This window comes from Dreissena polymorpha, chromosome 6 (genome assembly GCF_020536995.1).
Source record: "Dreissena polymorpha isolate Duluth1 chromosome 6, UMN_Dpol_1.0, whole genome shotgun sequence".
Lineage (NCBI taxonomy): Eukaryota > Metazoa > Mollusca > Bivalvia > Myida > Dreissenidae > Dreissena > Dreissena polymorpha.
In genome coordinates, this window is record NC_068360.1 from 53174160 (window position 1) to 53201997 (window position 27838).

The window sequence follows — 27838 nt, forward strand, 5'->3', positions numbered from 1 at the left end:
TGTTGCCGGTTCTTTTGGGTTACTCTAGGCTCATCTTGGAGGTATTAAACATTTTAATACTTTCGCCGTGGAGCCCTGGTTGTCCCCGATGGAGCCCCAGTTTATCCCGGTAGAGCCCAGGTTCATCCCGGTGGATCCTGGATCATGCACTGGGGCTCCACCGGCATCATGAGTCTGGGCCTTAAAACAATGCAAAATATCCCAAATAGAATAATTCAGTCATTAAAAAATAAACAGACCATATTGAGCCAGGAACAGGAGGATGGGGGGGTTTGGGCTTCAAAGAAAACAACAACACTTAGTTTAATTGAAACCTATACATTTTCGCTTTATTGAATACTTGGTGTCATTGGAAGAGATCTAAAGAGCGCTCTCAGGCTGTACTATGCCACGGAAAAAACACTTTATAAGATGGTCACAGAAATTCTGAAGTAGATTTTGAAAGTTTCTCTGCCCTTTTAATTATAACCCTATGGTCCTTATATTAAAGAGTCTCATTAGATCACAACATATCACCACAATATCACATTATCATGATATCACTCATAGAAGAGATTGTTTTTTTGCCTGCCCTACCAATGGGTTAAATTAATTGCTTTTTTGCATGATGAACTGTCGAGGTGTTTTACTTCCATATATTATAAATGACTAGATCATTTGATTAAGAAGACTAGAGCCTTTTGATTTTTTTTGCTTTTTTATTAACTATTCAAGGTGATCCTATGAGGCCGAAAGGTATTACCTTCCCTATTAAATGTAATGAAGTAAGACAATGGCACAAACTTTTGAAATGGATTCAATTGACAGTGATTCTGTAACATTTCTTTTACAAATGAGTTGTGTTCTGAGAAAACTGGGTGTAATGCATGTGCATTAAGTGTCGTCCCAGATTAGCCTGTGCAAACTGCACAGGCTAATCAGGGACGACACTTTAATTCCGCTTATATGGTATTTTTAGTTTCAAGGAAGTCCCTTGTTACCAAAAATCAAGTTTAGGCAGAAAGTGTCGTCCCTGATTAGCCTGTGCGAACTGCACAGGCTAATCTGGGATGACACTTTATTCGCATGCATTATGCCCAGTTTTCTCAGAACGCGACTAAAATGATTATGTGAAGTTTCAATAAGACATCCATGCATTATCTGCAGTTTTACCTGTTACGTTCTTACATTTTGCCAAGTTAACAGTAATATAGACATCTGCATACAGAATTGCATCAATTAAATTTATTTGATCACAAAACTGGATGTTTAATATGATTGTCTTAAAAATGCCACAAAATGAAACTTAAAGTTTGCTCATTGATTCAAAATACAGGTAAAATTATAAAAAACACAGTCGCTTTTAATAAAATTCATGGTAAAGAGCTTGTTACTGTTCTTAAGTGCAGACACCACTTTACAAAAGTATGGATATATTAGACCATGAACAGATTTTTTTTTTTTTTTAATCATCAAATGATGCCCTGTGCAAGTTTTATGCGGTACTTTAGATTCACATAATACAGTGTTTTTTCATAAGTCTGCAATTTGAATTAATAAGTTACAACATACTTGTGGATCCCTTTACAGTAAAATAATTGTCAATAATTTAACTGTTTTCTTTAAGTTACTTGATACGTGTCAGATTTTGTAATACAATACGGACATGCAATAATACTAACACTTAACAGGGCTTTTTTTCCTTCTTTGCGATTGGCCGTGGACGGACATTTCACAATTTTGACACGGCCAATTCACAAACCTGACATGGCCGTGAATATTTACAAAAACGGCCGTTTTAAATCGTGAAAAACTGACTTTTTGTGCTCAAAACTGTCAAAAACGGCCATTTCGGAACAGAAATATAAGTTTCATAACCTCGTTTTTAATTCCGAATTCGCGAAAAACTGTCGACTCGCGTTACCGATGTTTGCTTGTTTTAATCGATTTTAAAGTGTTGTGTAACCGGTGAAACCGGCGTAAATAGTAAAAGCTCTGCCCAGCAACGTCACTATAAAAAATGGCGACGCCGAACGCTCTCTACTACACGAAGAAAATAAAAAAAAAACGCAAAATAATTCCGATTTATTTAAATTTGGGATAACAGTAAAGAAACAAAAGCTTTCTACATAAGGGTAAGATTTGAAACAGTGCACATTGATAACATTATAAGGAAAGTCATTTGATAAAAGTGAAAGTATCTGCCGCGGCTTATGTATTGATGGAAGCTAGTCAAAACGGCCCCTAGTCAAAACGGCCCCTAGTATTGATGACCGTGACTTGTTATTCGTATCTGTTTACGATTGGAAATCTTGGTTAAAGTACATGTAATAATGTGGTTTTTTCATATATATTTTTTTCATTTAAATGCATATTCATGACACATATTCATGATTCAAACTTTGTATGTAGTCTATTTATGCTTTGTGAAAAAATGTGAAAAATAAAATAACTTGTTTACATTTCTTACAAAAGTATTGTTTTTCAATGTATACCTAATGTTTCAGATCAAATGACAACCTCCCAGGGAGATCATCATGCACTGGCGAGGGTCAGGCTCACAGAACATGAAAATTATCATGAAGAAGGAATTTTCCTCTTCAGATTTTGAGAGAATTATTGACATTTTCAAGAGTAAAAAGAACAGAGTTCTAAAGCTGTAAAGTCCAGAACATGTCTGAGTTATGTGCCCTTGAAATGTTCTATGTTTATAAATGTAATTCCTGTGGTAAAGAATTGTTGGGACCAGGTATTTTAGTTGCATTTGGTACATGAATAATTTTTTGCAAATCAGATATATGTATATGTGTTGTTATTGTATCAAATACAGTATTCATAGAAGGAAAATATGCCTTTATTGCATTATTTAAGGAAATTTTGATAATATTCAAGTGTTTAACATGCTTTAGCTATGCTAATGCATTGAACTTTTAATTTCACAATTTAAAGAAGTTCGCGACTCGTTTTTTCACAATTTTAAGAAGTTCGCGACTCAATTTTTCACAATTTTGAAAAGTTCGCGACTCAATTTTTCACAATTTTGACAAGTTCGCGACTCATTTTTTCACAAAGTGAGGGGCCAGGGCCGCTTCACAAAGTCAGGAAAAAAAGCCCTGCTTAATAAAATGGTCAATTTAAAGTGTAATGCTAAATATGAAATTCCCATATATGAAATAGGACACCTGTTTTATCAAATATAACAGAAGATGGATGTTGGATTTCTGCATTTTGAAACCAACCTGTTTCTTTCAATTCTACTCACTAATCGACACTACAACTTCACCGTACCTGACTTAAGTTGCAAACTGTTAAGAATATAAACATGATAATTATTAAGTCTTATGCATCATAAATTATAAACCATGCCAAATATAGATCAGTTGGTTTACATTATACTGAATCATTTAGAAAGCAAACGAAACAAATTTCAATCAAAATGAGAATATAACAAAGTACAAATTGTACACTCTGTCTTGGGGGGAGGGGGCCTATACAATTTAACCCTTTGCACGCAGGGAAATTTGTCGTCTGCTAAAATGTTGTCTGCTGAATGTTTTTAAATAGCATTTTCTTTGATTTTTTTTCAGAATAGCAAATAGTTTGGATCCTGATGAGCCGCCGCTTTTTGTGGCGTCTCATCTGGATCCTAACTGTTCGCATAGGCCTTCAAAATTCGGTTCCAGCACTAAAAAAGTTAAGAAAGACACTGCAAACAAGGGAAACCAAGGGAACCGGTGGACTGGAGAGACTTATAGGTCAGCGGAGGGACCACAATTTGTCTGTTTTAACTCTTTATCTGATTCACTTAGAAGCAAAGTAAAAATGGCTATGTGCAAGCAGCATAAAACCAGAACAGCCCACAAGTAACTCGCAGTCTGTTCAAGTTTTATGCTGTTTGCTTCTCATCAGTATCTTAGGGTTGGAAATGAAGCCTTTAAAACTTGAATTGAGTAATAAAGGTCTTTAATGAAATTAAACTTTCTTTGTGACTAAATGCATCAAAATATGTCTCTGAGTGGTTCAGGGTGAAAATATTCACAGTACTGAGATAAAATACTTTACATAAATACGGCATAACAGAAATTGCTATAGTAATAGCTAATGGTTAGATAGTGTTTGAATCTCAATGGAAATTATTTCAATTTTTATGCCCCCCTTTGAAGAAGAGGGGGTATCTTGTTTTGCACAAGTCGGTCGGTCCGTCCGTCTGTCGGTCCGTCCACCAAATGATTTCCGAATGATAACTCAAGAACGCTTAGGGCTAGGATCATGAAACTTCGTAGGTACATTGATCATGACTGGCAGATGACCCCTATTGATTTTCAGGTCATACGGTCAAAGGTCAATTTCACAGTGACTCGAAACAGTAAAATGGTTTCGGGATGATAACTCGAGAACGCTTAGGCCTAGGATCATGAAACTTCATAGGTACATTGATCATGACTGGCAGATGACCCCTATTGATTTTCAGGTCATAAGGTCAAAGGTCAATTTGACAGTGACTCAAAACAGTAAAATGGTTTCCGGATGATAACTCAAGAACGCTTAGGCCTAGGATCATGAATTTTCATAGGTATATTGATCATGACTGGCAGATGACCCCTATTGATTTTTGGGTCACTAGGTCAAAGGTCAAGGTCACAGTGACTCGAAACAGTAAAATGGTTTCTGGATGATTACTCAAGAATGCTTAGGCCTAGGATCATGAAACTTCATAGGTACATTGATCATGACTGGCAGATGACCCCTATTGATTTTGAGGTCACTAGGTTAAAGGTCAAGGTCAAAGTGACTTGAAACAGTAAAATGGTTTCCGGATGATAACTCAAGAATGCTCCGGCCTAGGATCATGAAACTTCATAGGTACATTGATCATGACTGGCAGATGACCCCTATTGATTTTCAGGTCGCTAGGTCAAAGGCCAACATCACAGTGACCTGTAACAGTTAAATGGTTTCCGGATGATAACTCAAGATTGCTTAGGCCTAGGATCATGAAAACTTCATAGGTTCATTGATCATGCCTGACAGATGGCCCCTATTGATTTTCAGGTCACTAGGTCAAAAGTCAAGGGCACAGTGACTTGAAACAGATAAATGGTTTTCAGATGATAACTCAAGAGTGCTTAGACCAAGGATCATGAAACTTCATTCACACAATGGCTGACACTACAACTGACAGCCCATTTGGGGGGCATGCATGTTTTACAAACAGCCCTTGTTTATGTAAGATGTTTAATTACCACAGTAATCAATCACAATTATAAGGTCTTATATCTACTCTGGCAATCCTTAAAGGACATTAAGATAAATGTCTGCAACACTGGCGCTGGAGGAAGTGGCATATTTAACCCATTACTACGTAGATAGGTATTTTTATTCATTTGTAGTCCTGTAGACAGTTAAATTTAATTAAAGACCATTTCTTACTTGATCCAAGTTATCAAGGTTTCAGTTCTAACCCTTAGATACTGATGAGCAGCAAAGCATAAAACCTGTGAGTTACTTGCAGGCTGTTTTGGTTTTATGCTGCTGGCACATAACCATTTTCACTTTGCTTCTGAGTGGAAAAGGGTTAATACCTTATTACTCTATTGATTACGCTAATGAAAAGCATCATGTGTGAGAAGCCTGCCAGTGACATTCCAGACGACAGTGCAATGCTTGTGACATCAATTATTGAAGTGTTGTTCATTTCCTGCTACACAGTGTACAATAGCCTCATAATGGCATGTAACCTTTTGTGACTGCTATCTCTTTCTGTTGTTTGAAATCCTGCTACTAAAGGTTTGTTAATCCTATTTAAGTGAATGACTTCATACCTTTTGTGATGTTGTCACTCTCTCTCTCTCTCTCTCTCTCTCCTCTCTCTCTCTCTCCTCTCTCTCTCTCCTCTCCTCTCTCTCTCTCTCTCTCTCTCTCTCTGTTGCTTGAAATCCTGTAAATAAAGGTTTATTAATCCTGTTTAAGTGGTATGACTTCATCAATTGGTGTCATCCTGATTGAAAAGTGCAACAATCAGTACAGTTTATTTTAGCTGCGCGCTGTGAAAAGGGGGTTTAATGCATGCGCATATTGTGTTGTCCCAGATTAGCCTGTGCAGTCCCCGCAGGTTTATCAGGAACAACACTTTCAGCATAAACTCAATATTTTGCTAAGTAGAGACTTTCTTGAAAGGAAACAAATTATAAAAGTGAAAAGTGTTGTCCCTTATTAGCCTGAGTGGACTGCACAGGCAAATCTGGGACAACACTTTATGCACATGCATTTAACCCGTACGTATGTACATACAAGAATGATGTTTATTGACATTTTGTATTCAGAGAAGGCGAGAGTGACGTACGAGCCTTTCTCATTGGCTTTGTTTGCGATTGGAGCTGTACAGTATATTCATAACTATCACATTATGTATTTATTGAATTTACTTCCATCAAATGCCACTATAATTCATGCAAGATATCACTTATATTCCTTGTGTATAAAATAGTGAAAATCAAAAAGTGCTTTTTTTGCTTTCATGAATTACATTTAGAAACCAAATTTTGTTGAAATTGCTAAGCGTTTAGTATTTTTTCACTAAAAAGAGACATTCAGTATAACTCATCCACACTTTATTTTTATATCTGTAGTAAAAATACTTAACATTTTTGTTATCCCCACGCTTTTTGAAAAAAAGGTGGGGATATTGTGGTTATCTCCGCCGTCCGTCCGTCCGTCCGTCCGTCCGTCCGTCCGTCCGTCTGTCCGTCCGTCCGTCCGTCCTGGCCACTATCTCCTCCTACACTAAAAGCACTAGAACCTTGAAACTTACACACATGGTAGCTATGAGCATATGTGCGACCCTGCACTATTTGGAATTTTGATCTGACCCCTGGGTCAAAAGTTATAGCAGTTGGGGTGGGGCCGCGTCAGAAATTATCACTCATTTTTTTAGGTTATTTTACATTTACTTCTTTATTTCTACACCGATTCACTTCAAATTGATACTGGACCTCTCTTATGACAATACGGTCAATCTCAACCATGCATGGCCCCATTCCCAACCCTGGGGCGCCCCGCCCACATAGGCCACACCCACCAAAAATTTCCATTTACTATAATTTTTTCATTTCTACACGGATTCACTTCAAATTGATACTGAACTTTTGTTATGACATTAGGGTCAATCTCAACTATGCATGGCCCCAATCCCAACCCTGGGGCGCCCGCCCACATAGGCCACACCCAGCAAAAAATTCCATTTACTATGATTTTTTCATTTCTACACGGATTCACTTCAAATTGATACTGAACTTCTCTTATGACATTAGGGTCAATCTCAACTATGCATGGCCCCATAACCAACCCTGGGGCCCCGCCCACATAGACCACACCCGCCCAAAATTGCCTTTTACTATAATTTCTTCATTTCTACACCGATTCACTTCAAATTGATATTGAACTTCTCTTATGACAATACGGTCAATCTCAACTATGCATGGCACAATTACCAACCCTGGGGCGCCCTACCCACATATGTCACACCCACCCAAAATTGCCTTTTACTATAACTTCTTCATTTCTACACCAATTCACTTCTAATTGATGATGAACTTCTCTTATTACAATACGGTCAATCTCAGCTATGCATGGCCCCATTACCAACCCTGGGGCACACCTAGGTCAAACATTCGGCGTGGGGATACGCGTCGGCCTCTGCCGCGCCATTTCTAGTTATTCCTTTTTTATGCACCCGGATTGAATGATCAGGGGTATATTGTTTTTGGCCTGTCTGTCATTCTGTCTGTCTCTCATTCTGTCCCCAAGCTGTAACCTTGGTTAAAGTTTTGTGATAACTTTTGCAATATTGAAGATAGCAACTTGATACTTGGCATGCATGTGTACCTCATGGAGCTGCACATTTTGAGTGGTGGAAGGTCAAGGTCATCCTTCAAGGTCAAAGGTTAAATATATGACTTTAAAGCGGCGCAATAGGGGGAATTGTGTTTCTGACAAACACATCTCTTGTTCACACAGTCTTTTGGTCAGATGGTTATTCATTGGCTCAATTGTTTTGGAATAAAATTCCTGAAATCTTATTGGACCCATACATGCATCATTCAAAATGGCATGGGAATCTTTGAGGATGTTTATTGTGTTCTACAGATTACCTTTGTATCTGCACTATTTAATTGGCATCTATCAATTTGAATCTTATGCAGTAACCATGTTAATTTGATTGACTTCACACGTAAATCATCACTAATTAAGTTAGAAAATCCCAATCGTATCTCTTCTCACATTTATTAAGAGCCACTTTTTCTCCAGAAGTTAGCTTAGCAATTTAATTATTTGCATTTGGTTGATGGATACTCATTTTTATGCCCCTCTTCGAAGGAGAAAGGGTATATTGTTTTGATTGATGTCGGTCTGTTTGTCTGTTGGTAGACCAGTTCATTTCCGATCAATGACTCGTCAACGAATTAACAGATTGGCTTGATACTTCACATGTGCATTTGCCTTGGACAGTAGATGCCCCCTATTGAAATTGGGGTCACTAGGAGAAAGTTCAAGGTCACTATCACTCTTAGTTGAAAATCGTTTCAGATCAATAACTCGTCAACCAAATGACCGATTGGCTTGATACTTCACATGTGCATTGGCCTTGGACAGCATATGACCTCTATTCAAATTGGGGTCACTTGGTGAAAGGTCAAGGTCACTATCACACTTAGTGTAAAACTCTTTTCCAATCAATAACTGGTCAATGAATTGACTGATTGGCTTATACTTCACATGTGCATTGGTCTTGGACAATAGATGACCCTTAATTAAATTGGGGTCACTAGGTGAAAGGTCAAGGTCACTATCAATCTACATTTAAAAATCATTTCCGATCAATAATCATCAACAAATTGACCGATTGGCTTGATACTTCACATGTGCATTGGCCTTGGACAGTAGATTACTCCTATTGAAAATAGGGTCATTAGGTCAAAGGTCATTATCACACTAAGTGTGAAAATCTTTTCCCATCAATTACTTGTCAACAAATTGACGGATTGGCTTGATACTTCACATGTGCATTGGCCTTGGACAGTAGATGACCTCTATTGAAATTAGGGTCATAAGGTCAAAGGTCAAGGTCATTGTAACACATTAAGAGAATTATAATTTCCAATCCATTATTTGTCACCTGATTCACCGATTGGCTTGATACTTCCCACGTGCATTGGCTTTAGACAGTACATGACCCATTTTGGGGTCACTAGGTCAAAGTCGCTGTCACAATAAGTGTGAAAGTTGTTTCCCATCAATTACTCATCACCAAATTGACCGATTGGATTGATAATTCACATGCGCATTGTTTTTGGAGAGTAGATGACCCCTATTGGTATTGGAGTCACTAGTTCAAAGCCCTATTTAGGGGGGGGGGGCATATGTCACTGACCTAGGAACTCTTGTTACCTTTACATAATTCGTCCATATGACCACTGTATTAAAAAAATCACAATTGTAAATTAACCCTGACCACTTAGATACATATTTTGAGGCATTTGTGGGGCCCCCTAGAAAGCTAAACTTAATTAAAAATATCGCACTAGATTCAAGTTTTTAAGGCTTCATTTCCAATAGTAGATACTGATGAGAAGCAAACAGCATAAAACCTGAACAAACTGCGAGTTACTTGCAGGCTGTTCTGGTTTTATGCTGTTTTGCACATAGCTATTTTCACTTTGCTTCTTAGTGGGGAAGGGTTAACCTAACTTTTTATGGGTACTTAAGCCCTGGTGAGCTTTACCAGTATTGTAAGGTCACATCTTTGTGACTATGAGCATGTTTTTAAATGTTTGACATGCTGTAATTACTCTAAAATATTGGAAACTCTCAATTTTCAGACAACCCTGTATTTAGCCAACTAATGATTTTTCTTTACTGACAATTTTCGGACATACACTTGGGTTTTGTCTAAAATGAATGACTACATTTTCAGACAGTTTAATTTACAACCCAATGTACCAGAAATCTCCCCTGTTGTTCTAATCTGGTGAAAGTTTCATCATGCATTTTTACAACCAGATTAGGGTCTTAAAACCTGGCAGAACAATGCCTTTGGTTTCACTCATCAGCTTAAAGTGAAACATACATATTAGTAATTAATATACCATACGGCAGGTTATGTTATAAGCAAGTGCAATTATTTGTCAAAATAATTGACGCTATACGTCCGTAGCTGATCATAAATGCAATATTTTTTTAGTGTCTCTTAATTTTCAAATACACATATTTTTGTCTCTACATTTTTGGACACAATTGTATTATTTTTAAATATGTAAATTTTAGAACAAAAAATAAGTGTTTGAAAACAGCACATTTAATCTTTGTTGACTTACACTAATTTGAGCACATTACATATGTTTTGACATACACTGAGTCTGTGTGGACTTGCACTGATTTAGGCACATGAATTTTATTTAAAAAATAAATAAATGAACAAGATAATTGTGAAACTTAGTGCAGATATTATAGAAAATTCTCACATGCGTGGGCAATACATTTTCATCCTACACCCAAGATTGTGGATTCTACTAATAAGGATCTTCTGTGATGACACTTATTATTTGTGTGTAATGGTTGTTAAATTGCATGGGAAATAATTATCACATTTATTCCTAGCAAATAAAATTTATATAACAGTCATGAACATAATGTAATTGGACTTTTTTATGGGGCTTGTAGATACAATTCCCAAGGTATTTTATGCCCATGGGTAAATTCAGAATAAACAGGGTGGTTTACTGGGGAGGGGGGGTTACATAATTCATCCTTATACAAAGTCAGTGTTCCATGCAATAAAGAAATGATGATTTTGATTTTTCACTCAACAAATCATTGCAAAAACATAGTGTTTAACTGGAATAATTTTGCTTTTGTGTATATCTAACAATAGAGAAGGCACTAAAAAAAACAATGCCACATCATTAAACTTTGAGGCTATAAATATAAAATATAATACATTCAACAATTCAAGAAAAATATGTGCAGAAAATGGAAATAGTTTAAAATCTTATAATTTTCCATCCTTTACAGGGACCTTTTCATGTTTTGGTAAATTGACAAAATTGAAAAAAAAATTGTTTCGGATTCGCCAGTTTTCGTAGTAGTTATGATATTTGTCAGGAAACATTAATACTGAACATTAACCATGCTCTAAAATATCCATGATACGCATCTTTTGATGATTGAAAAGCATTGCAACGCGAAACGATTGAATAATTTGTTGTTGTCGTTATATTTTATGACACTATGAGGATTGCTTATATAAAGTATAAAATACATCACTCATAGTATGAGCACAAATAGCCGAGTGGTCTAAGCGTAAGACTTTTACTTCATGGGTCAGTGGTTGAGCCCAGTTGAGGATTCTTTTTTATTCTATCTTAAATTTTATTCTAGTTTTTTACTAGAGCTTTTTCGATCCAATGTTTACATTTGTCAATATAAAGCATTAACTGAACAAACTTCAATACATGCCAAAATCTGTGAAAAGGTCGCTTTAACCCTTTCCCTCTCAGAAGCAAAGTGAAAATGGCTGTGTGCAAACAGCACAAAACCAGAACAGCCTGCGAGTAGCTCGCAGTCTGTTCAGGTTTTATTATTTTTGCTGCTCATCAGTATCTAAGGGTTGGAAATGAGGTCTTTAAAACTTGAATATAGTAAGAAAGGTCTTTAATTAAATTTAACTTTCTAATTGACTACAAATGCATAAAAATACCTATCTAAGTGGTAAAGGGTTAAATACGTATCTAAGCGGTAATGGGTTATATATTAAAAGCTCACTAATAAATCATTTGCCAAAGGTGTAACATAGCCAAACCTTATAAATTATTCCTCTGCTGTAAGTAAAATAACACCACATATATGACATGAAAAGATATTCATTTTATGACGTCAACACTGATGGTAGCTAGGCCTTGGCTGGTCCGCAATTTACTTGGGAAGAAATTTCATTTTCCCAAGTGTTACACTGTGTGAGGAAAGTAATTTCCTGGACAATGAGTAATCTTCGAAAGGTTATGAGTATGACCAAAGTGTTGCAGATATGTGTTTACTGGCATACTGCTTTTTTGCTCCTGTCGCAATGTCCAGCAAATCTATTGTTAAAACAATGAGGCACGCTATTGGAAAATTGGGCTTAATTCACTTATGTATATAGGCACGCTTTTGGATATTGGGCTTAATTCACTTATGTATATAGGCAAGCTTTTGGAAAATTGGGCTTAATTCACTTATGTATATAGGCACGCTTTTGGAAAATTGGGCTTAATTCACTTATGTATATAGGCACGCTTTTGGAAAATTTGGCTTAATTCACTTATGTATATAGGCACGCTTTTGGAAAATTGGGCTTAATTCACTTATGTATATAGGCACGCTTTTGGAAAATTGGGCTTAATTCACTTATGTATATAGGCACGCTTTTGGAAAATTGGGCTTAATTCACTTATGTATATAGGCACGCTTTTGGAAAATTGGGCTTAATTCATTTTTGTATAGCGTTGTCCCAGATTAGCCTGCGCATGTTTATCTGTGAACACACTTTACGCACATACATTAAGCCAAGTTTTCTATTTTATCATTTAGCATTTGAACAATTATCTTTTTGTGAGGCTTATGACCATATCAAGACATTCAATGGTTTTGAACATGAGAAAATAAAACTTTGCCAAAGAGGTCAATGCAGCTTTAAGGTCAATGAAGCTTTGAGGTCAATGAAGCTTTGAGGTCAATGCAGCTTTATAAGAAGAGTGGTTCTAGATTTCAACAAATTGTAGTCAATTGTAAAAGGATGCTAAAAAGATGACATGAAGAGGTAACAAACAGCAAGTAATTTTTTTAAGTGTTTTATTTAACATACTTTCTGTTTATTGGAATCACATTTGAACACGTCAACGTGTTGTCAAAGCAGAAAGATAATACAATATGCTCATGTTGCATGTAATTTTTTGTTGATTTAGATGAATAAATGGTCAGTTCTTGAGATAAGGGACCCGGTCATCAGTTCCTATTGACCATGGCTATTTTGAACACAGGAAGAATTTTGTTCCAACAGTGTTTCGTCTTCCCTGGCAATGATTCTTAGGCTTTATTATCCCCCGCCATAGACGGAGGGATATTGTATTGGCGTTGTCCGTCCGTCTTTCCGTCCGTCCGGCCCTTTTGTGTCCGGAGCCATATCTTGGAAGTGCTTTGGTGGATTTCATTGAAACTTGGTACGAGTATAAATATGGATAAGAGGATGATGCACGCCAAATGGCATTGTACATCATCTGTTAATGAGGGAGTTATGGCCCTTTGTATCGTGAAAAAATGCTTTTTTGAGTGTCAAATATAACACTTTTGTGTCCAGAAGCATATTGGCGGGGGATTTCAATTCAATGAATTTGCTTGTTTACATTGGGGATTTGGGAAATTGTTAGTATGACATCATGTAAAGTGGTTCCTACATTTTTGCCAACAGGGACATGTTCCTATTTAGTGTGTATTATAACTTTTTCCAATTTTGGAATACATTTGAATTGAGTTTGATTGCAAAATGCACTTTCAGTTTTGTGCAACACTTAACAAAATATGTCTGCTAAATTGGATGCTTATTGTAAAACATTGAAGATATGTACAAAATACAACTATTATTGATCTAATTATAATGTTTAGGGTACTAAAATTCATTCAAATGTACTTACATGCTGTTTTCATTTCAGTGTGTTCTTGTGAATAAAATCATTAGAACAACATTTATACTGAAAAGTATGTCATTTTCAAATGCAGTTGTCATGTTTTATTCCTTTTAATCATTTCCTACTTAAAGGCCCCTAAAAGGTTACGATCGGTAATTATTACCAATTTTTAAATATTTTTTGCAAATTTTATTTATAAAGGTTATCAAAAATTAATATATATATGCTATGGGACATTACCATAAAAAATGAGCAATACAACTTGTTTTGAGATCAAAATACAGTGTCCTCCAAGTCAATTGTGTTTACAAACAATCAGTTTGGTTTTCCGATAACAAATTTTTATTGGTTGGCACAAGACATTGTGTATCACGTGAAAAGTTGCTATTACAATCAAGGCAAACGTGAAATCAAGAAAATGAAACATATATTAAAACAAGTATGGATGATGCAAAATAAAATATTGTACAAGACAAAAATATCTTACCATAGTCATGTTCTCTTTCTTTGTTTAAGTCAGGATATTGTGTTGTTTGTACTACGTCATCAATATATGCGTACTTTACGAAAGAAGACGTGGAACATGGGAGATAGCGAAAATGTATGGAAATTGCAAACTTGTAAACATTTCTTCCGGGTATATATTCCATTATTCTTGACAACGTTGCACCTGTAAGCTGTGTTATTATCATTTTTTATGCAAGAGTAACTGAAATCTGGTAAAAATTAGACCAGTTTATATGGATATTAAATGGATTTATCACCTTTTACGAGCCTTTAAAAGCAAAGCAAAAATGCAACCAACATCAAACAGGAACAGCCTGAAGGTATAGTCACAGGGGTAGTGTTGTAATTGCTGTAAGCTGCTTATCTTTATGGTAGGGTTTGTAATGAAGCCTTTAAAATTTAAATCAATTTACCGTTGCCCACTCAAATACCTATGTTGACGCATTTGAAGTCGCTTGGAAAATAATGATTAAATTTCAGATATTTCTTACTAGATTTAAGTTTAAAATCTTTCATTTCCAATGTTAGATGCTGATGAGCGGCAAACAGTATAACACCTGAAAAGAGTCATTAGCTCTTTCAGCGCTGGAACCGAATTTTGAAGGCCTTTGCAAACAGTTTGGATCCAGATGAGACGCCACAGAACGTGGTGTCTCATCAGGATCCAAACTGTTTGCTTTTCTAATAGTATTCTTTGAAAAAAATCGAAGAAAATGCTAATTTTAGATATTCAGCAGACGACATGTTAGCAGACGACAAATTTCCCAGCATGCAAAGGGTTAGAGCAACTCAATACTCACAAGCTGTTTTGGTTTTATGCTGGTTGCAAATAGTCATTTTCACTTTACATTCTGAGTGGGAAAGGGTAATAAGAAAGGGGTTAAATTTGCTTTTCTATGGGAGCACCACAAACAGTTCAAAATGGTATCAGAGTAGTTAAGGGTAACAATCCATTATGTCCACCTGCGTTGAAAATTCCTAAGAACCATTGAGCCTCTAAACAAAAGTCCTGGATTCTAATTTCAATTGAAGTCCTAGGTAATCCAATAGAAAATTGTGTTTGGATTCATTCTCAATACAAAGTTACAAATCTGGAGTTTTGTCAATATTTAAACTGACATAATTGTATGCACACACAAAATTGCCTTTGGATTCAATTTCGTTTTGCAGCCTGATGATTAGAGTTGGGTCAGAAAATCGTAATCTGCTTGAGGACATGTCATTGCGTGCCATGAAAATAATGAGCTCTCGTGGGAAATGTAAGGTGGAATCTGATTAGACCTCATTCTCGTAAACAACTGTTATGCATCAATTTTAAGACATTCGTCAATACAGTCAACAAGGTAAAGAAAGTTAAGTCACAGCAATCTAGGTCATTTACGGCCTGCTAGTTTATACAGGGATTTTGATTTGCCATCATTCTCTTATACAACTTTTACACATTCATTTCAAGACATTCTAAGATGTTTGTCAATAGAATTAACAAGTTATAAGGAAAAAGTCACAGAAATGTAATCTAGGTCATTTATGGCCTGCTAGTTTATACAGGGATTTTGATTTGACATCATTCTCTTTTACAACTTTTACGCATTCATTTCAAGACATTCTAATAGTCGTCAATATAATCAACAAGGTAAAGAAAGTTACATGTAAGTTATAGAAATCTAGGTCATTTAAGGCCTGCTTGTTGATGGGGGGATTTTAAATGGACATCATTCTCTTTTAAAACATTTACAAATTTATTTAAAAACATTCTAAGATGTTTGTCAATACAATCAACAAGGTAAAGGAAGTTAAGTCACAGAAATCTAGGTCATTAACGGACCTTGATTCTGAAGGCAATCTTTAAGGGGATTTGTTCACAGATTTTTGTTTTGTTAACCCTTTACCACTTAGATACATATTTAACCTCTCACCACTGAGATACGTATTTTATTTTAATGTGCTTGTAGTCTCTTAAAAAGTTGTGTTTAATTGAAGATGTTTCTTACTAGATTTATGAGTAGGATAGGGTTAACAAAGCCTCTATTTATCAACAATTTTAAATAGAGGTTAGTCTTTATATTTGAAAAAGTTTAATTGTTTCTTCCAAATCAAATACTGTTGTCATTCATTAAGTACAAAATCCTTAAACCACTTTAAGTACAATTATGTAACTTGATGTTTGAATCTCTGATTTATTTGTTAATTCTAAATTTGATGTTGGTCACATCATTTGGGTCTTATTCATTGGTATCTTTGTAGTACAAATGTAAGCATTAATACTCATAATTAATTTCTGAATCAAAGAATTGTCTTGACTTTTGTTTATCTGATCATATATTTATATATTTAATCTTTCACATTAATTCACATGAACTATTCATGAGAAGTTTTAAATCTGGCTGAACAGAACCCTGTCAATTTTGTCTAAAAAAGCAAATCTTAAGATAGAAAGAAAAAATAATTCTGAAAGTGTAGTTATCAATCAGTCTACAAAGTTGATTTCGTTTGCATAATTAAGATCTTTTAGAGGCAAGACAAGCTTTTTTACTGCAACCGAAACATGATATTGCTTCTTTCAAATCTCAAGGCTTCTTTACATAAATATTGTTGTCATGTCAAGTGTTCATACGGTCCTGAAGTGCGTAATTATGTCTTTCAATGGAGAATGAAACTAGGATCCATGGCTGCGCCTGTCTGTTCATATTTATGTCATTTTGGGACGCTACTGTTGATGTAAAATGAAAACAAATGGTACGGGACATGTTATTGTTCAGAGACTAGGCCTATTGGTAAAACATATAAGTAGAAAAAAACTCCTTAGACAAGAAATTAAACTCAAAACACTTAAACTGACATTATTGTTTAATGACAAATTGTGCCAGTGTCTTGGCATCACTTTCAATATGACCTCGTATAAGACAAGAAAATAAACTTTAAACACTTTTACTGTCATTATTGTTGAATGAAACATTATGCTAGTGTCCTGGCATCACTTTCACCTTGACCTTGACCTTATATGAACCTGGGATAATTCAAACTATGATTGTGTGCCAGGTAAAGAACATTGACTGTTTTGATTTACGCTAACTTGCTATAACTCTTTGATATGTATAATGTTTTTCCCAGGAGAGCATAGGTGTCTGGTGCAGTAAATTTAAAAAAAGCATTTTAAAACGCAATTTATGCATAAAAGGCAAAATGTAGCACAAAAAGATGGGTGGAGGGGGGGGGGGCATTTTATTATTGGCATTTTATCAGTATACAGTACAATAACTGTTTCAATAATTGCTATCTAAAAGACCATAATGTTAAAGATGCAGCGTGTTTAATTTGCAAATGTTTTTATGCAAAAATCAAAACACCCATGCTTTCCATTGGGATGAGGTGATGCATAATTTGAGCGCGCTTTTTTATTGTGACAAAGGATCAACACGAAGAACGTGAGCACTGTTTATTTGCAGTTGGAATTTTTGTTAAAATTGCGTTAACATTAAGTCTGAAAGGGTGTCCAGCATCAACGGGAGGCATGCATGTTTGCTAAACACACATTGTTGTCTTACTGATATTGGCATTCTAAAATGTCTAATGAGCGGCATTCTGGGTAATGTGGGCTCCATGCATGTGCGTTGATTGTTGTCCAAGATTAGCCTGTGTAATGCGGACGGCACAGATTAATCTGGGACAACACTTTATGCTCATGCATTTAGTCCTGTTTTACCAGAACACAACACATATTATCACTTTACCACTTAGATATGTATTTTTATGCGTTTGTAGTCTGTCAGAAAAATAAATTTAATTTAAGACCTTTTTTACTTAATTCAAGTTTTAAAGGCTGCATTTCCAACATTTAGTTACTGATGAGCAGCTTGCAGCTGTTCTAGTTTTATGCTGTTTGCATATTAGCCCTTTTCACTTTGCTTCTGAGTGCGAAAGAGTTAATAGAATGCATCTTGCATAGTTACAGTGCCTGGGTCTGTTTCCTAGTGTACAAGAGTTCCAAGTTCATGCAATATGTTATTAAAACCTTTCCCCTGTTAGAAGAAAAGTGAAAATGGCTTTTGAAAACAGCATAAAACCTTAACAGCCTGCGAGTAACTCGCAGTCTGTTCAGGTTTTATACTGTTTGCTGCTCATCAGCATCTAAGGGTTGGAAATGAAGCCTTGAAGTTTAATCTAGGAAGAAGGGTCATTAATTAAACTTTAATTCTAAAGAACTACAAATGCGTAAAAATACGTTTCCAAGTGGTAAAGGGTTAAATACGTTTCTAAGTGGTAAAGGGTTAAATATGTTTCTAATTGGTAAAGGGTTAAATATGTTTCTAAGTGGTAAAGGGTTAATACCTATCTAAGTGGTAAATGGTTAATACCTATCTAAGTGGTAAAGGGTTAATACGTATCTAAGTGGTAAAGACTCGTTAAATATGTATCTAAGTGGTAAAGGGTTGTCAGTTGTGTGAATCAAAAAGTTAAAATAAGAAAAAGTAATAATTCTAGAAAATTACTTAATTGTGTAGGTGTAAAATGTAACTTCTATGTAAGCTTTATTCTAACTTATGATTAATAAGATTTTGAAATATCACATTACTATTTGACATTAGAGTAAGACATTTATCTTGGAATTAACTTTGTTTTTATATTTAATGATTAAGATGCAGTTTATGCCTTATGCATTCATCAGTTTTGATAAAGTTTAGGTGATATAGATACATGCATATATAATTGCATTATTTAAATTGATTTTACCACACAATTTAATATTTTATTGGATATTTTTTGTTAAATCCTACCCCAAAAACTTAAAACTGTGTCTATGCATGCATGAACACAGTGAAAAAGATAAAAATGCATTGATCTGTAATTAATAGTAATGGAAAAGTACTTCTTACACTAAAAGTATGACAGAATATAAGAAAAGCACATTCAGAATATGAAGTGAAATGAAGTTTATTCTAAGTTTTTATGTCTTATTCCATATCCTCATAATACAGTATTAAATGATTCGCGTTCTGAGAAAACTGGACATAATGCATGTGCATAACGTGTTGTCCCAGATTAGCCTGTGCAGTCCGCACAGGCTGATCAGGGACGACTCTTTCCACCTAAACTTGATTTTTTGTAAGGAGGGACTTCCTTGAAACTAAAAATACCATAAAAGCAGAAAGTGTCGTCCCTGATTAGCCTGTGCGGACTGCACAGGCTAATCTGGGATGACACTTTACGCACATGCATGCCCAGTTTTCTCAGAACTCAAATCATTTAATAATTTCAAATGATTCTCAGTGCATATTGGCTGTCTATCAAACTGGCTGTTCAAGCAGGGAATACAAATTATACTCTGGATTGGCAAGAAAATGGATGTGGAGCCATTCATTAGGCTATCATTTTATAATATTCTGCAAAAGGGGGATAATTATGGCAGGCTGATTGCTAGATTGTGTTGAATGCTGCCCAAATGAATTCTATCATGCATTAATTTCCGTTAATGCATTGTGATTAATTTTAGAAAGTGTCCTCCCACATTTCATGGTGATCCAGCCATTATGTTTCGGGATAAATATTTTTCTACATTAGCAAATGTTTGTTTTTAGGTGCAGAGTTAACTTTTTATAGCTTGAAAAAAGGAATAACCTTGAGAGTTGTTGCCATATTAGCATTTACCCTTTACCACTTAGATATGTATTTTCACGCATGTGAAGTCCCATAGAAAGTTATATTCAATTTAAGACCTTTCTTACTACATTCAAGTTTTAAAGGCTTCATTTCCAACCCTTTGATAAGCAGCAACCAGCATAAAACTTGAACAGACTGCGAGTTACTTGCAGGCTGTTCTGGTTTTTTGCTGTTTGCGCATAGCCATTTTCACTTTGCTTCAAGCCATTTTCACTTTGCTTCTGAGTGGGAACGGGTTAATAATTTGAATATTTAAAAAAAAATGATGTTTTACCAGTTAGCAGTGGTTCACCTTAAATAATAAGTCTGATTTTGGCTCAGCAATTAATTCACAAGTTATAGCTATAGTACTCTCCCATTTTTCCATATTTGCGCTATGCCCTGGTTAACTTGTTTTTGTGATAATGCATGTGCGTAAAGTTTGGTCAAAGATTAACCGGTGCAGTCTGCTCACTAATAAGGGAACACTTTCCGTCAAACTTGATTTTTGCTAAGCAGACACTTTAAAAAAAAAAAGTACCATAAAAGCGGATGTTGTCTAAGATTAGCCTTTGCAGACGCAGATGCTTGAAACCCTATTTTGTTCAGAGCAAGGCTCATTTAACCCTTTGCATGCTGGGAAATTTGTTGTCTGCTTCAATTTTGTTTGCTGAATTTCTAAAATTAGCATTTTCTTCGATTTTTTTCAAAGAATACTATGAGAATAGCAAACAGTTTGGATCCTGATGAGACGCCACATTTTGTGGCGTCTCATCTGGATCCAAACTGTTTGCAAAGACCTTCAAAATTTGGTTCCAGCACTGAAAGAGTTAAATCACAATCAGTTTTTGTATCTGAAGTTAGTTGTTTATCTGATTACAGGAGTTTCTCACTACACAAAGATCGTCGAGACCAATGATGAGAGTGTCTGGTTTGACGAGACTTTCCAGTGGCCAGTGGCCCGACCTATCGAGAAGGACGAGTACATTGACATCCAGCTGTACAACTACAACAAGTACCTTAGTAACAGGTGAGTTCCTTAGAAACAGGTGAGTCAGAATAACGAATACCTTAGCAACATATGCGTTTGTATAAGTAACACCTTAGAAAACGGTTATCTACTACAACAAGTATCTTAGCAACAGGGGAGTTACCTTAGCAACAGGCAAATTAGTAAAGCAGCTACCTTAGCAACAAGGGAGATTACAGTGTCAACATTTAGCTGTATAACTACAACAAGTACCTTAGTAACAAAATAATAGATCCAGCTGTACAACTACAAGTACCTTAGCATAGGTGAGTACCAAATAGCATAACAGGTGAGTCAGTATAACAAATACCGTAGTAACATATGGCTTTTTATAAGTAACACCTTAGAAAATAGTTAGCTACTACTACAAGTACCTTAGCAACAGGTAAGTTACCTTAGCAACAGGCTAGTTAGTATATCAAATACCTTAGCAACAAGGGAGAGTACATCAACATTTAGATGTACAGCTACAACAATAAAGTACCTTAGTAACAGGTGAGTAGATCCAGCTGTACAACTACAAGTACCTTAGCAACAAGTTAGTAAGTATAGACAGTCAGCTGTATAACTACAACAAGAACTTAATAAGTAAAAGGTGAGTTAGTATAGACATCAAGATGTACAACTACAACAAGTACCTTAGCAACAGGTGAGTACATCCAGCTGTACAACAACAACAAGTACCTTAGCAACAGGTGAGAATAAATTAACATCTTACTGTACAACTACAATTACCTTAGCAACAAAATTAATGATATTACATGGACATCTAACTGTACAACTACAATAAGTATGGTAGCAACAGCTGTCGTTAACATAACATCTAGCTTTACAACTACAACTACAACAAGAACCTTAAGCAACAAGTGAGTTATTATGACATCCAGCTATACAACAACAAGTAACATGGCAACAGGTGAATTGCTATGACATCCAGCTTTACAACTACAACAAGTTTCTTAGCAACTGGTGAGTATTTATAACATCCATATGTACAACTATAACAAGTACTTTAGAAACAGTTGAATAAATATGGCAAATAGCCTAGCAACAGATGGGCGTGTTTTGCAAATACCTTAGCTGTAACAGGTCATTAAGTATAAATAAGACCTTAGAACAACCAGTCACTTAGCAACACGTTGGTTACTTTAAGTAGTGCATCAGCAAAAACAGGCAAGTTAGTTAAATTAAGACATTAGTGACTGGTGAGCTAGTAAAATTGATACCTTAGCAACATGTGTTGGTATAAAAAGCACCTTAATAACTGGTAACCTACTGTTAGATGAACTTAGCAACAGGTGAGCTAATTTAACTAACAGATAACTAAGTACCCAAGCAGTTAATATACATGAACTTTTACATGAGCAGCAGGTGAGCTACTAAAACCAGTATTTTAACAACAAGTGAGGTCATGTATCATTTACATTTTAGCCGTGCTCTGTGATAAGGGGGTTTAATGCATGTGCGTAAAGTGGCATCCAACATTAGCTTGTCCAGACCGCACAGGCTAATCAGGTACAACAGTTTCTGCCTAAACTGGATTTTTGCTAAGAAGATACTTTTTTAAAACAGAAAATATCATAAAAGCGAAAAGTGTCGTCCCTGATTAGCCTGTGCACACTGCACAGGCTGATCTGGGACGACACTTTACGCACATGCATTTAACCCCCTTTTCACAGAGCACGTGCTAATGTATATAGTATGGCCTTGTAATGGAACTAAAAGAGTTACCCAAGCACAATGCCAGATCTATCATTTATGTTTGCCCATGATATTGAAGAAGGAAGATCTGTCTGCCTGCCATGTCCTAGGGGAGGGATACATGGCACATCTGCATCAGTGGCCATGGAATGCATGTGATAGCCAATAATTGGATACAGCAATAAGCCTTGTAAGCAACAAACAAACTTGTGTTCATTCTAGGAACTATCATACATGTGTATTGATTGAGACCATATAACATGAAAAGGTATCAGTAAGGGTCATATAAACACTTAGTCAGTCAGGGTCAAGTAAAACATAGATCAGTCAGGGTCGAATAAAACGCAGATCAGTGAGGGTGATATAAACACAGAGTCACAGTTATATAAACACAGATCTATCAGGGTCATATTAACACAGAGTCAGGGTCAAATAAATCACAGATCAGTCAGGGTCATATAAACACAGATCACTCAGGGTCATATAAATGCAGATCAGTCAAGGTCATATAAACACAGAGTCACAGTTATATAAACACAGATCCACCAGGGTCAAACACTGAGTCAGGATCAAATAAAACACACATCAATCAAGTCATATAAACACAGATTAAGGGTCATATAAACACAAGAGTCCCAATTATATAAACACAGATCCATCAGGGTCATATAAACACAGAGTCAGGGTCAAATAAAACACAGATCAGTCAGGGTCAAATAAAACAGATCCATCAGGGTCATATAAACACAAATCAGTCGGTCATTTAAACGCTGATCTGTCAGGCTCTTATTAACACAGATCAGTCAGGGTCATTTAAACACAGATCAATCAGTGAGTCAGGGTCTAATAAACACAGTGTCAGGGTCATATAAACATAGAGTAATGGTCATCTAAACAGAACGTCAGGGCCATATGAACACAGTCAGGGTCATATTTACACACAAATTGGGATCACATAAACACAGATCAGTCAGGATCATTTAAACACGGAGTCAGGGTCTTATCAACACACATTCAGGGTCATATATACACAGACCAGTCATGGTCATATAAACACAGATTCATGGTCATATAAACACAGATTCAGGGTCAAAGAGTAAGGGTCATATAAACACAGAGTCAGGGTCATATTAACACAGAGTCTGAGTTATATAAACACAGAGTAAGGGTCATATAAACACAGTTCAGTCAGGTTTAAATAAACACAGAGTTAGGGTCAAATAAAAGCGGATTGCTAAAGGCATGTTTAAGATATTTGTGTACCTTTTGGTACCTTTGATATAACTATGGATGAGCGAACAAGGGGCTCTATGTAATTAGGCTGGGTTAAATATAGAAAAAAGGATTCATTAAAAAGCAAGAAATAAAAATACATGAGAATTAACTTATGCATAGCTAGAGCAATATGTTCACTGGAACTATATGTGGTTATATTGAAATGACCTGGGCTATGGGAAGATGTGGCTAATGCATATGCAGCATGTCTTTCAGATTAGCAGTAAATTGCAGAGGCTAATCAGAGTTGTCAAGTTCCACTTCAACTATGAATAGACTTCCGTTAATCAAAGCAGACAATTAAAGCAAAAAGTAGCTTCCCTGATAAGCAGACTTCTGACAGGCTAATTTGGGAATGCACTTAACACACGCACATGCATTAACCCACATTTTCCCGAATTAAGGCTCAAATGGTTTTGATATTCGTGATGCATTGAAATTCCTCTTTTGGTTACAGTTAAGAGGGTACATTTACATGAGTATTTGAGTATTCATGGAGAGGGTAAAAATTGTGTTAGCTTGGGAAATAATATTTGAATAATTTATAATGTGTTTCCTTTGACAGCTTTCTGTCAACTATTGGCTATTATTTGCTGAGCTTTTAGTGATGAAATGCCTTTTGTGTGTTAATGGCAATTATATTAACCATTGTGTCAATAGAAAAAATAGGTATGTTGGGTATATTGGTTTGGTTATGTCTGGTGTGTGGTTTACATGTCTGTGGAACACTTTTATTTATGACAAGCTCCAACAGTAATCATCTGGATCTTCACCAAGTTTCATGAACATGTTTGTGTCCACAATATCTTGACCTAGGCAAATAAGTCAAATGGTTGAAACAATTGATGTTATGGACCTGTCTGATCTAAATTTTGCTTTATTAGGCAATTCTGCTGTCTGGTACTTGTGTTGATGAATTGTTATCCAATAGATATTCACCAATCATGTTTACGTCCATAATATCTTGGTCATATTCAATAATCAGTGCACTTCCAACATTGTTCAGAAATGACCGGTGGGCATTTTGGATATTTTCTATCTTTTTCTCTATTGAATCTATGGTTCTCATCAGATCATAACCAAAAGTGAATCTCCATAGGACGATTATTGCCCATAATAAACTTGCCATAACCGGCGTTGCACTTGTTCCAGGGAAAATAACCATTTTACCAGCACCTTATGTTTTTGTAATATTAACAATTGTATTGTATGTGACATCAACACATATATGTATTTCTTCTAAATATCATATAAAGCAGGCTTGTATAACCAAATACTAAAGAAATAGCCTTAGAATGAATTGCAAAATTAATTTGAGCAGCGATCTGTGAAAAAGGGGTTTAATTCATGTGTGTAAAGTGTAGTCCCAGATTTGCCTCTCCAGTCTGCACAGGCTAATCAGGGATGTCACTTTCCGCCTTAACTGAATTTTTCATGATGTAGAGTCTTCCTTGAAATGAAAAATGCAATAAAAGAGAAAAGTGTCGTCCCTGATTAGCCTGTGCAAACTGAACAGGCTAATCTGGGACGATATTCAAAATGTATTCATTAAACCCCCTTTTTACAAAGCAAGTCCCATTTGTTTTTTGTCAGGTTGGTCATAATAATTAAAATGTGTTGCACGCTGGGGAAGCATGGTTCATTGCTTGCGCATAAAGTATTGCAATCTACACAGGCTAATCAGAGACATCACTTTCCACCTATACTGAATTTTTGCTAAGAAAAGGCTTTATTTATATGGAAAAAGCCATATTAGTGCAAAGTATAATCCCTGATTAGCATTTGCATTCTGCACAGGCTTATCTGGAATGATACCTTAACCCTTTGCATGCTGGGAAATTTGTCATCTGCTAAAATGTCGTCTGCTGAATTTGTAAAATTAGCATTTTCTTCGATTTTTTTTCAAAGACTACTATCAGAATAGCAAACAGTTTGGATCCAGATGAGACGCCACGTTCTGTGGCGTCTCATCTGGATCCAAACTGTTTGCAAAGGCCTTCAAAATTCTGTTCCGGAACTGAAAGAGTTATGCACATACCCATACATTTAGCTTCGTATTCACAGAGCGCGGGTTACATGCTTGTTCAAGAAATGTCTCCCAATACAATTTTGAAATAAATCAATAGGAAGCTTAGGTCTGATTGTTTTGTTCCAGGTTGATTGGACTGTTTCGTATGATGTTTTGTTCCAGGTTGATTGGACTGTTGTGTATGATGTTTTGTTTCAGGTTGATTGGACTGTTTCAGATGATGTTTTGTTCCAGGTTGACTGGACTGGTTTTGTTCCAGGTTGATTGGACTGGTTTTGTTTCAGGTTGATTGGACTGGTTTTGTTTTAGGTTGATTGGACTGGTTTTGTTTCTGGTTGATTGGACTGTTTTGTTCTAGGTTGTTTGGACTGGTTTTGTTTCAGATTGATTGAACTGGTTTTGTTTCAGGTTAATTAGACTGGTTTTGTTTCAGGTTGATTGGACTGTTTCGTATGATACTGCAAGAGCTGGTGGAGGTTGGAAATGTGAAGATATCAGACTCACTTCTTGATACCAATAATGTGGTCATGAAGGTAAACATTTTTAATATCAAAGGTTTAAAAAAAATGTTTATATTTTGCCTGAAAGCAAACAGTTTACAGTTGCTGGTTTGTCTGTCCTTCAGAATTATAATTTTGATAAAATTAAGTTTACAGAGGTGTAAACACAATATCTGCAATCATCTTTTCTGTCGTACTCTTCAGACAATGCTCATATTTATATCAGTCATGTTGCTAATAAAGATAAGTGTGCACATGGAAAGATGATATTGTTGTAATTAAGTTTTTAATGATACTAGTGCACATTAGAGTTTGAGACATTTGACTTATATTTGTAAGTGTAATTATGTCACTGACCAATAACACAAATTAACTCTGCCCACTTTCAGACGATGCTCACATTTGAGCTGACATACAACGCCCCCGATGGCTCAGTGGGGATGTGGCAGAGAGGCGGCTTCGAGCCAATCAAATGTGACGAGCTTCGAGGCGTGTTCACCGAAGAGGAGCGCAACCAAATCAACCTGGAGAATAGGGCTGACAGCCTGCGCGAGCAGAGTCGAAGGTCGAGCATGGATATTGAGGCTGATGTCGATGCTGATAAGGAATCAACGCATTTTGGCAGCAGTAAATCCACTCTCACTGGCTCACGACTCAGTGTTTCTTCAAAAGCCTCGAGTGGAAAATCTCCTAACACGTATGTAGATGCTTTATACCTTGAGCCTTGTGTTCTGGGAAAATAGGGCTTAATGAATTTGAGTTTCCTAGATAAGCCTGGTCCATCTGCTTTTATGGAATGTTTTATTAAGAGGAAGTCTCTTCTTAATTTTGGCGAAAAGTGTCATCTCTTATAAGCCTGTGCAGAAGCACAGGCTAATCTGGGATGACACTTTACGCACATGCATTAAGCCCATGCATTAAGGCTCCTTTGTTTTACTTGCATGTCCCTCATTCATATTTGCAGGATATATTTAATCTACATATTTTATGTCAGTCGGTCTGTTGACCACTTTGATTTTTGCACCCAGTTTTTACCTTCTGTTTTCATCTGATTGTTTGCAGACTTTATAAAACTTTTTTTGTGGACTAAATGCATTGAACAGGTTTAATGAACAGCCGAATCGGCGCAATAATTTATGTTCTACAACCCTTGAAAAATTTGATTGGTATTTTTAGCAATTTCAAGTTCTGAAAATATTTTCTCTTAAACTGATAATTGGTCTTCCATATTGCTTTGAACCTGCAAGTTGATGATTGTTTTATCTGCACCTCCTATTGTGGCTATTTAATATTTTGTGTTTGTACTAAATGGTGCTTTTCATTATTCATTTTATTAGCTTGGCTGTTTTCAGAGAAAACCCGAGGTATTGTCATAGCAAGCTCATCTTCCGGCGTCTCGCTAAAACCTTTACATTTTGTTAACCTTTTGAACATTGGCTCTACAATCAAAGTGCTTCCACCT

At 35.9% G+C, this 27838-nt stretch overlaps 1 protein-coding gene across 1 annotated transcript in view; it reads left to right on the plus strand.

Annotated features, from left to right (window-relative positions):
• LOC127834356 (otoferlin-like) overlaps positions 1-27838 on the plus strand; it is a 194057-nt gene that overhangs the window by 37511 nt on the left and 128708 nt on the right. The window contains exons 2-4 of the mRNA XM_052360117.1: positions 20724-20871; positions 26310-26409; positions 26766-27073. Coding sequence (XP_052216077.1) covers positions 20724-20871; positions 26310-26409; positions 26766-27073 — 556 coding nt within the window. The remainder of the gene's footprint in view (positions 1-20723; positions 20872-26309; positions 26410-26765; positions 27074-27838) is intronic.